The sequence below is a fragment of the Arachis hypogaea genome, chromosome 16 (genome assembly GCF_003086295.3).
Source record: "Arachis hypogaea cultivar Tifrunner chromosome 16, arahy.Tifrunner.gnm2.J5K5, whole genome shotgun sequence".
Lineage (NCBI taxonomy): Eukaryota > Viridiplantae > Streptophyta > Magnoliopsida > Fabales > Fabaceae > Arachis > Arachis hypogaea.
Genome location: NC_092051.1, coordinates 27,648,026 through 27,660,385, shown reverse-complemented (window position 1 = coordinate 27,660,385; position 12,360 = coordinate 27,648,026). Strand labels below are relative to the sequence as shown.

Sequence of the window (12,360 nt, the reverse complement as noted above, 5' to 3'; positions counted from 1 at the left end):
AGACGAAGAGAAATCCAAGGAGATAGTTTTTCAGGTGTCTTAGAAGGTATGTATGAATTTACTGCTTTATTTGTGCCCCTTTTTGAGAGTTGATGTTGATGGATGGCTTTTGTGCTGGGCAGATGAAGAACACTGTGTATCCTTATTTTCAGTGAATGGACGAAACTAATGAGGAAGCAGTTAGGGTGGAGGAATGCTCTAAGAATAACACACTAGTATGCAATGCAATTGAAGATTTGAAAGGGAGATTTAACCTTCTGCTTATCTGACATTAAGTGCCAATCAAATTGATTATGGTTTTCAATGTCTGCCAAAAAATATTTTAAGAATTTCTTCCAATTTTTCTTTGTTTCTGCATCAACTACTCTATATGCAACTAAGAATAGATGCTTGTTGGCATCTTGAACAACGGCTGTTAGCAGCTGTCCTTCAAAATAACCCTTCAAAAATACTGCATCAAGGCATAAGAATAACTTACATCCTTGCTTAAATTCCCTTTTGTAGGCATCTAAGCAAATGTATAGACTTCTAAACTTAGGCAACCCTATAGGTTGTGGGGTTGTGCCCATATGGCAAGTGGATTCTGGATTGGCCTTATGCAGCTCATTTAGATAAGTCTTTAACTTCAAATATTGTTTTCTTTCTGTTCCCTTAATGATATTCTTAGCCTTTTCCATTGTCCTAAACATCATCCTCTCTCCTACACATATATCAAACTCAACCTTAAACAAGTTTCGAGCCTTTCTGTGGGACAACTTGGAACAGACCCTAATCTTGCTAATTAACTCTTCCAAAATCTATTTACAAGTGACTGACCTACTTTTATTACTCCTAGGACAAGTATGCTCATCCACCAACATTTCAATTTGGTAACTAGGTGGCTGGTTTCTTCTTGCACAGTAAACCTCCCATGGACAAGTTTCATTGTAGCAAATGACCTTACACCTATGTGGTTCAACCTTCAGAAAAATGCCTCTCTGTCCATTTGAATATTGTACTTCCTGAATACATTCTTAAACTGTTCCATCATGCCAAACTCCATGCCTAATTCCAATCTAATTTTGCCAAACTTTGTCTCAGGATTATGCTGAGGGAATACTAAGTTTTCAGCCTCAAAATCAGAACCGGGAGGGATGTGCAACTCCTCAGAGTGGTATTGATATTCAGCTGGCTCCTCATCATGGTCATTTGGGTTACGAACAATCTCCTTTGGAGCTTCATTCTCTTCTCTAGGTGGTAGAATCCTCTGACCTGATGGAGGGGGGTCTTAGATGATGCCTCCTACATTGTGTCCCACCAGAGACATCCTCATCTAATCCAACAATGTGAACTAGTCATATCATTAAGTTATTAATTAACCGACAAATTTTTGCAAGTAAAACAGAATCACAAAATTAAACAGAATTAGTATAGGATCTGCAATTCATTTAATACGATATTTGTAAATAATTGCATGCTTTAATCAACAAAAAATATACCATCATAAAACATAATCATATTCAATATCATACATGCATTAAAAAATATACTAACCTACATGTGCATCACTATTGTTCTGTGGTGCAGGTTCTGCTCTACCAGATGATTGGGGTTTTGGATGTTTTTTCCTATGTCTCCTTCCCCTGCCATCAACTTCTTCAGGGTTAGATTGCCCCTCTTGATCTGCAACTTGTATACCGTGGTTGTTTCCTAAATTAGGAGACTCATTGGCAATTGTTGCAGCTTAACTTTGATTAGGCAACACCTCAATAGATCCGTCATTTTGTAATTGCTCATCATTCCCACCTTTACTCAACATTGGTTCACCCTCTTCTTGCCATTGCTCTTCATGCTGTGGGGAAGACTCGTGATGATCTTCCTGATTTTCTGAAGGAGGTCCTTCTTCTTCTTTGTCATCAGGTCCTCCAACCATTGCACTAGCCTGATTTGTATAATCAGAAACTAAAACTTCATCAACATACTCTGGTTCAGCATCAACAGGATACTCAAAATACAAGTGGACCCTATTTTCATTCTTCAATGCAGCATCACATATCTTAACCACACCAGCATCCATTCTCAGCACCCGTAATCCGTTAGCTAAATCCATCCCTGATTCCAACCAATACACTTCATTATACCTAGTATAACCTAAATCTAGAAACAAACCTTCAACAAGAAACAGATTGCATGTATCAACATGTACCCTCTTGATGATACTCACTAATCCACTAGTATACTTCAGCATACCATCCTCATCCTTCTCTAACAAACTCCGATGATGATAAACAAACGTGATATGAGTTGCTATCTAACAAAAAGTATCAAATAAGTGACAATCAACTACATCAACACATCAAAACACTATAATCGAACCTCCATTTCAAAAAAAAAAAAAAGAAATCAACTTAATCACCAATACTATGCAAACCCAATAAATTGATAATAACAAAAATAGAAATATAAAATACTTACCCAAACTTTAGTTGTTCAATAGAAATTTATACACTGAGTATCAATGCCAAACGTTAGCCAAATGTAAGCCTGCATGCGGTGTTACCAATTCGAAGAGAAGAATGTGAAGACTAAAAGAGACGAAGACAAAAAGAGATGAACACCAAGAAACTGTTCAATTTCGCGCGTTGTAAATAGTGATAGTCAAATAAGGTCTTTCATATAAGGTTAATTTGGCCATTCAATTTGAATTGGGCAATTACGGTTTCATGAATTAGGGATAACGCTAAAACGGGATTGAAACCCTAAAGGGATGCCACGTTGGATTCTGTTTGCCATATCACCAAGCTCCGTTTAATGGAAAAGGGTTCTCCTCACGGTTGGACAAATTTATAGCGTTTTTAAATATTTTAAAGGTATAATTGTTATTAACAAATATGAGGATTATTATTGTCAGCGTTTTAAAAATTTAGGGGCATAATTAGTAATTTACTCTTTATTTATTTTAAAACAAAAATTACACTTATTATTTTAAAAATATTATATATTAAAATATATTTATTTTTGTATGTATTTATATGTTCTATATTTATAAAGTCTATTAATATTCTCTTTTTATAATATGTTGTGTTTTTTATTTAGTAATATCTAATAGTTTATAAAAAGTGGCGCATCTAATGCGCACAAAATTATTGTGCTCGTTTTAAATGCATCCACGACGATTTAAAGCAATTTTTTTCTTTTTGTGATGACACAAATATTTTGTGTGCTACTACGCAATTTGTGTGCTAGCCATAACAGATTTTGTGATATGCAATGAAGATAATAACAAAACAAAGTTTTAAAGCAATCCTTAATTTTTGTGCCGAACAAAAATATTTTGTATGCTACACTATACAATTTATGTGCTAGCCATATAAGTTTCTGTGGTATGACGGAATGAAGACAACAATAAAATAAGAGATTTAAGACAATCTTTAGTTTTTGTGCTTGAAAATAAATTTTTTTTTATTAAAGAGAATAAATTTGTACTATGAGTTTTTAACCAAATCCTCAAAGACTTTATAGGAAGCAAAAAATAAATATTTGTGTTCTTGAAAATGAAAAGTAAATCATTATTCACATTCTAAATTTACAGATAAAAATTCTATTTAGTGACTAAATCAGCTAATGTTGGTTGGCAAAAAAAATATTGCAATGTAGTAGAGAGTTTATATATTCTTGTTTTTTGTACTCTTTCAATTACTTGATCTCGATATTCATTTAACTCATTGAAGAGAACTATAGAAGTATACTCCTTTTTAATACTTTGAAGATCATCCTACAACTGAAAAAAATATGTTAAAATTCTATTAAATTAAACTTAAAAAATCAACTAAGTTTAAGATACTTCATTCTATTTTGGCATCACTATTTTTTTATTTATCAGTTTTGTTGAATTAAATAATTTTAACCACTTCATGACATAGATTGCACAATTGCAATTGATAAAACAAAAAAGGAGAATACATAAGAAAGATATAACAAATAAATTATATTAAAAAATAAAATAATTAATAAACATCATGTTCTAAAATGTGGACATATTTTACTGATTGCTCAACTATTTCTTCTTCTTTTAGTAGTTTAGATATGCTAACATTTTATTTATGATTATACTCTGAAAGTCATAAATTGAAAAATATATTGATACAGAATAGAGACAAACACAACACATAAAAATACAGATGAAGCACAGAAAATAAAAGCCTTACAACAAATTTGTGTATCTCATTTTTTTCAAGGTTTGGACAATTTTTGTGTATACGGTCAAATACATAAAAGAGAAAGTATGAAGAGCCAATGGAATATTTATACAATGTGTACAATGGAAGTTTAGAGAGTATTAGAGATATAATCATTAGTGTTACATTTTCTCATCAGCTGAAGCTTTTGGGATGAGTGGTATCATGCATGGTATTAGAGCGCTAGATTTGAAAGGTTAAGAGTTCAAATCTTGGTGAACCACAAAATCAATTTAAACTTTTGGAAAGATGTTTATTATCACTAGTACTCAGATGGTTATTCTAGATAGTATGGGAGATGTTCATTTTGTAATTCAATAGCCCATTGTACTCATTGTACAAATAGTCCATTGTCTCCCTAGCAGGATCCTTTTGTTTATGATTCAATTTGGTTTTTATGTTTGTTTTCGAATTGAGTTTGTGTGTCACAATCATTAATTTCAATTCATTCTGGATTTAAATAAGGCACATTTGGTCTGTGCTTGTTTTAAAACGAGTTTACATTCTGAATTTAATTTTCAGTTCATTGTTCTGAGTAAATTAAGGTGCATTTAATCTCATTGTTCTGTACAATTCAAAGCTCTTCGTCCTAACCTTCTACTACTACTTCTTTTTTTTCATTTTTTTTTTTCATCTTATTTTATTTTGTTATAATTTTTCTTGTTTCACTCTATTGAGAGAAATAAAATCAAGAAAAAGAAAAAAATCAAACAAAAAAAAACACACATAATGGTACAAAATCATTAAGAAGAGAAGAAGGAAAAGAAAAAAAAATGCAAACCAAGAAGAAGAAACACAAATGGTACAAAATCATCAGAAAGAGAAGAAGGAAAAGAATAAAAAAAACACAGGCAAAGAAGAAGTTTCGTATGTGAAAGCACGAGTAATTACGCTCTTTTAATGAGAATAATTTTTATTCGTGTTAGACCTATTTGAATAACAATAAGACTTAGATGTATAGCAATTCTCATATATTTTATACGAGTAGTTAATTATGTCTGAACTTTTGTATGCACATAGCGTGAATTATGATATCCTCCACTTGTTATTTGTTCAAACTAGCAATGTTATTTGACGATACTAAAAATAAACATCCCATGGATACAATAATGGGAAAAGAAAGAGAGAAATGTAATCAATTATACTGTAGGACACCTTAGTCTTTACATGAATCAAGATCAATAGTGCATGCCTTAAGGAACAGAAGAAGCACCAATATCCATCATGAGAAAACAGAGCTGCTCTCGCAGGAACAAAACCTGTTTCACAAGTCACTCGTAATTAAGTAGTCATTTGAGGAATTTAACAATGTTCTTCAATTGTTTCTCATAAAATTCACTATGGGAGTTTTGAACACATCATATTAAGTATCAACTCAATGGCTGAGGTTTCCAATGATATATATGGTGGAGTCTATTGTGCATATGACTACAGTGACTATGGTGTCTAAACAACTTTAGCAACACCTAAAAAGTGTTGCTAAAATTAAAGTCATTTTTTTTTAATATTTTGGTAATATTTTTTTTTAAATTAAAAAGCATTGTTAAGTAGTAAAAAAAGCATTACTTTTGCTTTAGCAACACTTTATAAATGCTGCTAAAGTTGTAAAACCACCATAACTATAAGCACCATTTAATTATGGAGGGAATATGTTTTCATATTAAGTAACTTAGGCATCCAGATTTTATTGAGTTTAAATTATATTCCAACCCTGGAATTTGTTCCCCAATTAACTATTGTTCGTTGAATTATGGAATTAATCATTTTCTTTCACCTAAGTTCACAGGGCTTACCAAGATGCATGAGATAGCAAAAATCAGAGTCAGCATGAACGCTCAGTTAAAATATATATATATAAAAGAAAAAAAAAAGGGGCATGGTAAATGGCCCTCTTTCATTGTTAGTTTTTATGAACAATTCCTGCATTCCGAATCTTCAAGAGGATTAATTTAAAATAAACCATTTACATGATGGAAAAAATTAGCCACTTTTTTTTTCTTTCATAAAATCACCAAAATCATATTTTGTTCTTGTCTAGTACATATTGTAATCAATATTTTCCATTCTTTAAAAAAAAAAAAGTTAGAAAAGGAACAGGAACAAAGGCTCTAAACAAATGGACATTACCTCTTCCTGAAGTAAGGGAGGAAGATTTTCAGTTGTTAGAACGCTATTAACTTCTTCACGCAGCTTTTCTTCCTTAATGCCTGACCAAGTATGCAACGGCAGCGCCAATAGAAGCACTGTTAAGACATCTGCCGTAGAAGGGTGCATTCCGATGCACTGACCTTCATCAGAAAAACACAAACTATTCGGTTCTCTCTTACACAAAGGGACCAAAACATCAACTCCTTGTTCGTTGCTGCCACCAGTTGTAACAGTTCCAGAAACCAGCGTTGCTTGATTTTCACCATCGATATTCAGATGCTTTAGGTCTATTTGTCCACAGCATTTTCCACCTGACCTACTGCAACCATTCAAAAGATCTGCCCCTTGGCAACAAATGTTTGCGGCAAGTTCTGGTAAAATATCTTTGTCGCCAAGTTTTGAACCATTGTTGCAGCACGAACTTTCCGAAACCAACCACCTGGTCACATGTTTGAAGAGCACAGTTGTCCTTATCTGTTCCAATATGTCTGCCTGAAATTCAAAGCACTCAAACATTATGAGTCTTGATTTATTGGTTTTTCCTTTTCAAATATAAACAATATGTTTTTTCTAATTCAGTGTGAGGAATTTAGTCTCAAAACCTTGATAGCTAGCCTTCCTTTCTCCTCTTCGCTCAGTGTGAGATTCCCATCTTCTTGCCGACGAACTTCAGCAACCCATGTGATGAACCCTCTTAATTTATTAGGAGGAGACTTAAATACAAGAGAGAGTACATCATGCATGTCTTTTAAATCGTCTGACTTTAGAAGGATAGGAACATCTTCGGCTAAGAATTTGGCGATACTGCTCCAACCCTCATGTCTACAACTCTGTGGATAGTCTAATAATAAGTATTGACTGTAATCTACAAAGACAAATAATATTAATGAAACATAAACAAAATAAATAATCAGTATGAGTTCTGCTAAATTTGAACAATACAAGTACTCAGGCCCTGACAATTCCTAAAAGGGAACAACAATTCGACACCAAGATTAAGCTTATTCATATGAAATCCAGCATACTCTCAATCAACCAGGAAGGATCATATTAAGACCTTGCAATGATAGTTGATAATTTTAATAAATTCGTGGATGACTGATTTTTGTATTGTCTGATATAACGGAATCAGAAAACCTATCTTATAGATGACTTCAACAAGATAAATTTACGGTAAGACAAATTACTTTTCCATCTATTTTAGAATTATGAATTTAGAGACTCTATATTTGCTTTCCAGTGGTCTCATAAAGAATCAATCAGCAAAACATTACCACAGTATAAAGTATTGATGGTGCCCTATTAAGTCTTGAAATAATCATGTACCTGAAAAAAACAAATTTCAAATACAAATGGAGGTCAACAACACTAGCTGAGCATGCCCAAATGAGTAAACGACTAAGCTCATAAGTTGTAACCTTTTTCATCACAACAATTCTGAAAACTGCAATATAATTGAAGGAAATGACAGTGAAGACTGTTGTCTTGACAAAACCGCAGAAGAGACATTGTTAACTATCACACTACAATTAACAAAGTAGATCTTACCCCCTGCGATGTCCAGTTGATTTATCAATTGTATTCATGGCATCCCAGAGAAGAGAAGTGGGAACCCAATGAGGAGGATATTTAAAACGAGCAACATCCAGAATGAGAACCATATCCCTTTCGGCGTGATATCCTCCGATTGGTGAAAAATGGCCAGTACCAGTCTGTTATCCAATAATTCGACAAATTCCCATCATTCCTATAAACTTGTTTAGCTTTACATTCCTTAGACAACAATCTTTGTATCTATGCAAGAAGATCTAAAATCGTATAATTTATGAACTATAATGATAGAGAAACATGCTTTCTGGTGAACTTGATCAAGAACCAAACTCAACTAAAGAATTCATTGGCATAGTTTATGAACATAAAACAGGAAGAATGACCTTCAGACAACACCTGATTGAAAGCTGCTCGGTGATAAGACACAATCACATGGCAATCCTCGGAGGAACAGCACGAGATCACACGCTTGCGAAAATCATCAATGGTACTTCCGTCTGAATGAAAAGCTTCAACTCTAGCCCCATTGCACCGAGCCAAGCACGCAACTTTGCCAAATGTGATTCCTTCTGCTTTGACTTTTTCCAAAGGCTCACAGCAATCCAGCATAGAGTCATCAAACCATCTCCAAGGACCTATACACCTTGAACAAACTTCCTTATATCCTTTTCATGCCATTCAATGGAAGACATTTATAAAAACAATTAAAAAGCTAAAATTAGAGAGAACAAGAGAACCAAATAGGGAAAAGAAAAAGAAGGAGGAAAAGGAAAAGAAAAGAAGAGACCTTTCCATTTTCTACCAGGATCAATGGATAGAGCATTAAGGACAACAGCAAGTGTGGCGAGTCCGCAGTAAGCAGGCTCTGATTGTGTTTGGTAGTAAGATATCAACTTGAAGAACCCCTCCATGGTTCCATGAGCTAGAGCTTCAGCAAAGATCTTCTGTTCAAACAATTGATGAAATTGAATTGGGAGCAATCAAGATTGAAAAAAGGGATTTTGATGAAATGGGGTTTGTTAGTTGGATTGAAATAGTTGAAGACTAACCTTGCCTTGAGGGGAGGAGAAGTCGATTGCAGGAGGAGAAGGGAGAGCTCTACGATAGAGCCCTGCGCTTGCCATAACAATTCAATTCAATGAAACAAAATTGAAGCTCTGATTTTGATGATACGCCAAGTGCTATGGTCATACATTCTTTCTTGTTAGTGGAGTAGCGGGGTCCAACTTCTCTGCTGCTTTTATTTATGCTTCCAAATTCGATTCTTCAACATTTTCAACCCCTTTTGTCCAATTATTATGTTCTTCTCGCCGCTTTATTTTTATTTAAATGCTCTCAAGTGGGTTGGGCGTTAATCTCCAAATTAATAGACCAAAGGGATGATTAGACCATAAGAGAATTCATTCCAATTTTTATTTATACCCTACTTATCATAAAAAGTAATTTTTTATTAGTTTTTAAGTAAAAAAAATTTAAAACATCTCTCTTTTCCATTAGAAGGTCTCTGTCATGGTCTTATTTAATTAATTAAAATAATTAAAATTAATATTATTATTTTTTTATAATAATATTTTTAAATTTATAAATTCAAAAATAATTCACTATTAAAAAATATTAATATTAAAAAAATTATATATAAAAATAATACATAATATATAATTTGAGATTATACTAATTTGTAAATTTACTTAATATTAAAAAAACATAGTTAAATTATTTTGCAAAATATAAAAATTAAATTTATTTTTTTATGTAAATAAATTTAATTAATTATAATTTAGGGTAAAAAACACAAATAAACCAATGGAGGATAGTTATTACATGAATAAGCCAAATTGAAGATTGATTCACGAATGAGCCAAAGCATACTTATATGTAATTCGAACCTATTTGGTTCGAACTCCAATTGCATATAAATCGAACCTATTTGGTTCGAATTATACACGAATTGGACTATCACATAATTCAAACATAATTGGTTCGAATTACTAAGGAATAAGTGTGAATATGTTACGTGCATGGATTGTAATTGAAATGAAACAAATTTAAAATGTTATAACACATACAGAAAAATTATTTATTATATAAAGTTTATAAAAAATATCTTTAAAATTAATTCTAAACTTTTTTAAATTATAATTAATGTACTCTTTTAATTTCTAAGATTACTTATATTTTACTTATTATTTATTGTAAAAAAATAAGTTTTTTTTAATATATTAGTATCTGCTTGGGTTTAATTGTATGCCTCAATAAAAAATGCTTCTAAAATCAAATCCTTTTTATTTTTTTTTAATAATTTGATTACAAATTTTTTAAGAAAAAAATATACTTTATATCTTTAATTGTCTTAGTTTTTTAATCTTAAATTTCATTTCGTTTCAATTTACTTTTACATTTTATTTTGTGTTAATTTTATCCTTACTTCAATTTAATTAAAGAACATTAAATCCTAATAAAATAAAATTAAAATTAAATAAAGTTAAATAAAATAAAATTTAAGAATAAAATTAAAATAATTTTCAAATTGCATATATAAAGTGTATTTTTAATTTAATTACAATATTTAACTATATAATCTCTAGAAACAGCGATGAGCTAAAGAAATATACACATAAAAGATAAAAATCAAATTTTTTATTGACATTAAAAAATGTTTGTAATAAATTATATATTCGTTGAAATGGAACAAATTTAAAATGGTGTAATATATACGAAAAAATTATTTATTATATAAAATTTATAAAAAATATCTTTAAGACCAATTCTAAACTTCTCTAAATTATAGTTAGTGTACTCTTCTGATTTCTAATATAACTTGTACTTTACTTATCATTTATTGTAATAAAAAATTAGGCTTTTTTTTTTTAAATATATTAGTCTCTGTTTAGTTTTAATTTTCTGCGTTGTTAAAAAATATTTCTAAAATCAAATCCTTTTTAACTTTTTTTTAATAATTGGTTTACAAATTTTGTAAGAGAAAAATATACTTTATATCTTTAATTGTCTTAATTTTTTAATGTTAAATTTCATTTCGTTTAGATTTACTTTCAACATTTTATTTTGTGTTAATTTTATCCTTATTTCAATTTAATTAAAGAAAATTAAATCCTAATAAAATAAAATTAAAATTAAATAAAGTTAAATAAAATAAAATTTAAGAATAAAATTAAATAATCCTCAAGTTGCATATATAAAGTGTATTTTTAATTTAATTCCAATTTTCAGTTATACAACATTTTAAAATCGAACATTTTAAATTTGTTTCATTTTAATTACAATCTCATGCACGTAACATATTCATATTTATTCCTTAGTAATTCGAACCAATTAGGTTCGAATTATGTGATAGCCCAATTCGTGTGTAATTCGAACCAATTAGGTTCGAATTATGTGTGTCTAGTTCGAACCAAATAGGTTCGATTTATATGCAATTGAAGTTCGAACCAAATAAGTTCGAATTACATATAAGTATGCTTTGGTTCATTCGTGAATCAATCTTCAATTTGGCTTATTCATGTAATAACTATCCTCTATTGGTTTATTTGTGTTTTTTACCCTATAATTTAATATAATAATATAAATAATATTTAATATTGATTTAATATAATTATTTATATTAATTATTATTTAAATAATTAATATAAATTATTAATTAAATAAAGATATAACTATTTAATATAATTAATTATTATAATTATTAATAAATTAAACATAATTAAATTATTTATTTTTTTGAATAGATAATATTATTGTTTAAATAATTAATATAAATTATTAATTAAGTATAGATATAATTATTTAATTAATTAAGATTTTATATAAATGTTTAATTTTATAATAACTCGTCACATGACAAGTTATTATTGGAAGGAGAAAGTCCCTGTTCAGAGGGATTCAGAGGGCTTCAATTTTTGGCCCATTGAAAATGTTCTTAATGATTTGATGATTATAAGAATTTTTTATTAAGACTTTTATTTCTTTTTAGTTTCTATATCAATTTTGATGTGAAATTAATTTGTTTAATAAAATAAAAAAAATTAAAGATTGATTTGGAAATTGAATTTTATTAAAACTTGTATGTGTAATAAAAAACTTCTTGAAAACTTAGTGAGTGTTACTCAGACTTCATTGGTGTTTGTATATCCCAATATTTTAAGCTTGAATGGAAGCACAACTCATGCCTATCTCGTTCAAGGGAAAAAGAAATTCTTATAAACTTCCCAAACAAAACCACTCATTTCAAATATTTAATAAACTTTAAACATTGCAATTTTGAGTTAAATTGACATGTATATACATTAAATATGTTTCATTTCTTAGAACACTCATTAAATATGCTCCAAAACGTTAAAAATCCAAGTTAGTGATTAGTGCCACTGGCCTTCCCCTTGACGTGCTTTCAATGATGAGGATGAGAAAATCAAATCTCAGAAACCGAATG

At 30.2% G+C, this 12,360-nt stretch overlaps 1 protein-coding gene across 3 annotated transcripts; it reads right to left on the bottom strand.

Moving 5' to 3' along the window:
- Nucleotides 1–5,173: 5,173 nt before the first annotated feature.
- LOC112758744 (glutathione gamma-glutamylcysteinyltransferase 3) lies at nt 5,174–9,253 on the bottom strand. 3 transcript variants are annotated; one of them, XM_025807478.3, is made up of 8 exons: nt 8,966–9,253; nt 8,704–8,860; nt 8,313–8,551; nt 7,914–8,077; nt 7,640–7,691; nt 6,968–7,195; nt 6,345–6,857; nt 5,174–5,476 (listed from the first exon to the last, which is right to left on the bottom strand). In XM_025807478.3, the coding sequence occupies exons 1-8, from the start codon at nt 9,038–9,040 to the stop codon at nt 5,411–5,413; spliced, it is 1,494 nt and encodes a 497-aa protein (XP_025663263.1). In that variant the 5' UTR covers nt 9,041–9,253; the 3' UTR covers nt 5,174–5,410. The 3 variants fall into 3 exon arrangements, with proteins under 3 accessions (XP_025663263.1, XP_072076243.1, XP_025663264.1); XM_072220142.1 differs by having other exon boundaries at nt 8,971–9,253; XM_025807479.3 differs by having other exon boundaries at nt 8,704–8,857; nt 8,966–9,181.
- Between the last annotated feature and the right edge of the window lie 3,107 nt (nt 9,254–12,360).

Bases quoted from the DNA above. Each gene is read 5' to 3' on its own strand.
- LOC112758744 (XM_025807478.3), bottom strand. From the start codon at position 9,040: ATGGCAAGCGCAGGGCTCTATCGTAGAGCTCTCCCTTCTCCTCCTGCA. The intron at 7,692-7,913 runs GTAAGATCTACT...TGTTTTTTTCAG, and splicing joins TCAACTGGACATCGCAGGGG to GTACATGATTATTTCAAGAC. The intron at 7,196-7,639 runs GTAATGTTTTGC...GACTATCCACAG, and splicing joins CATCAATACTTTATACTGTG to AGTTGTAGACATGAGGGTTG.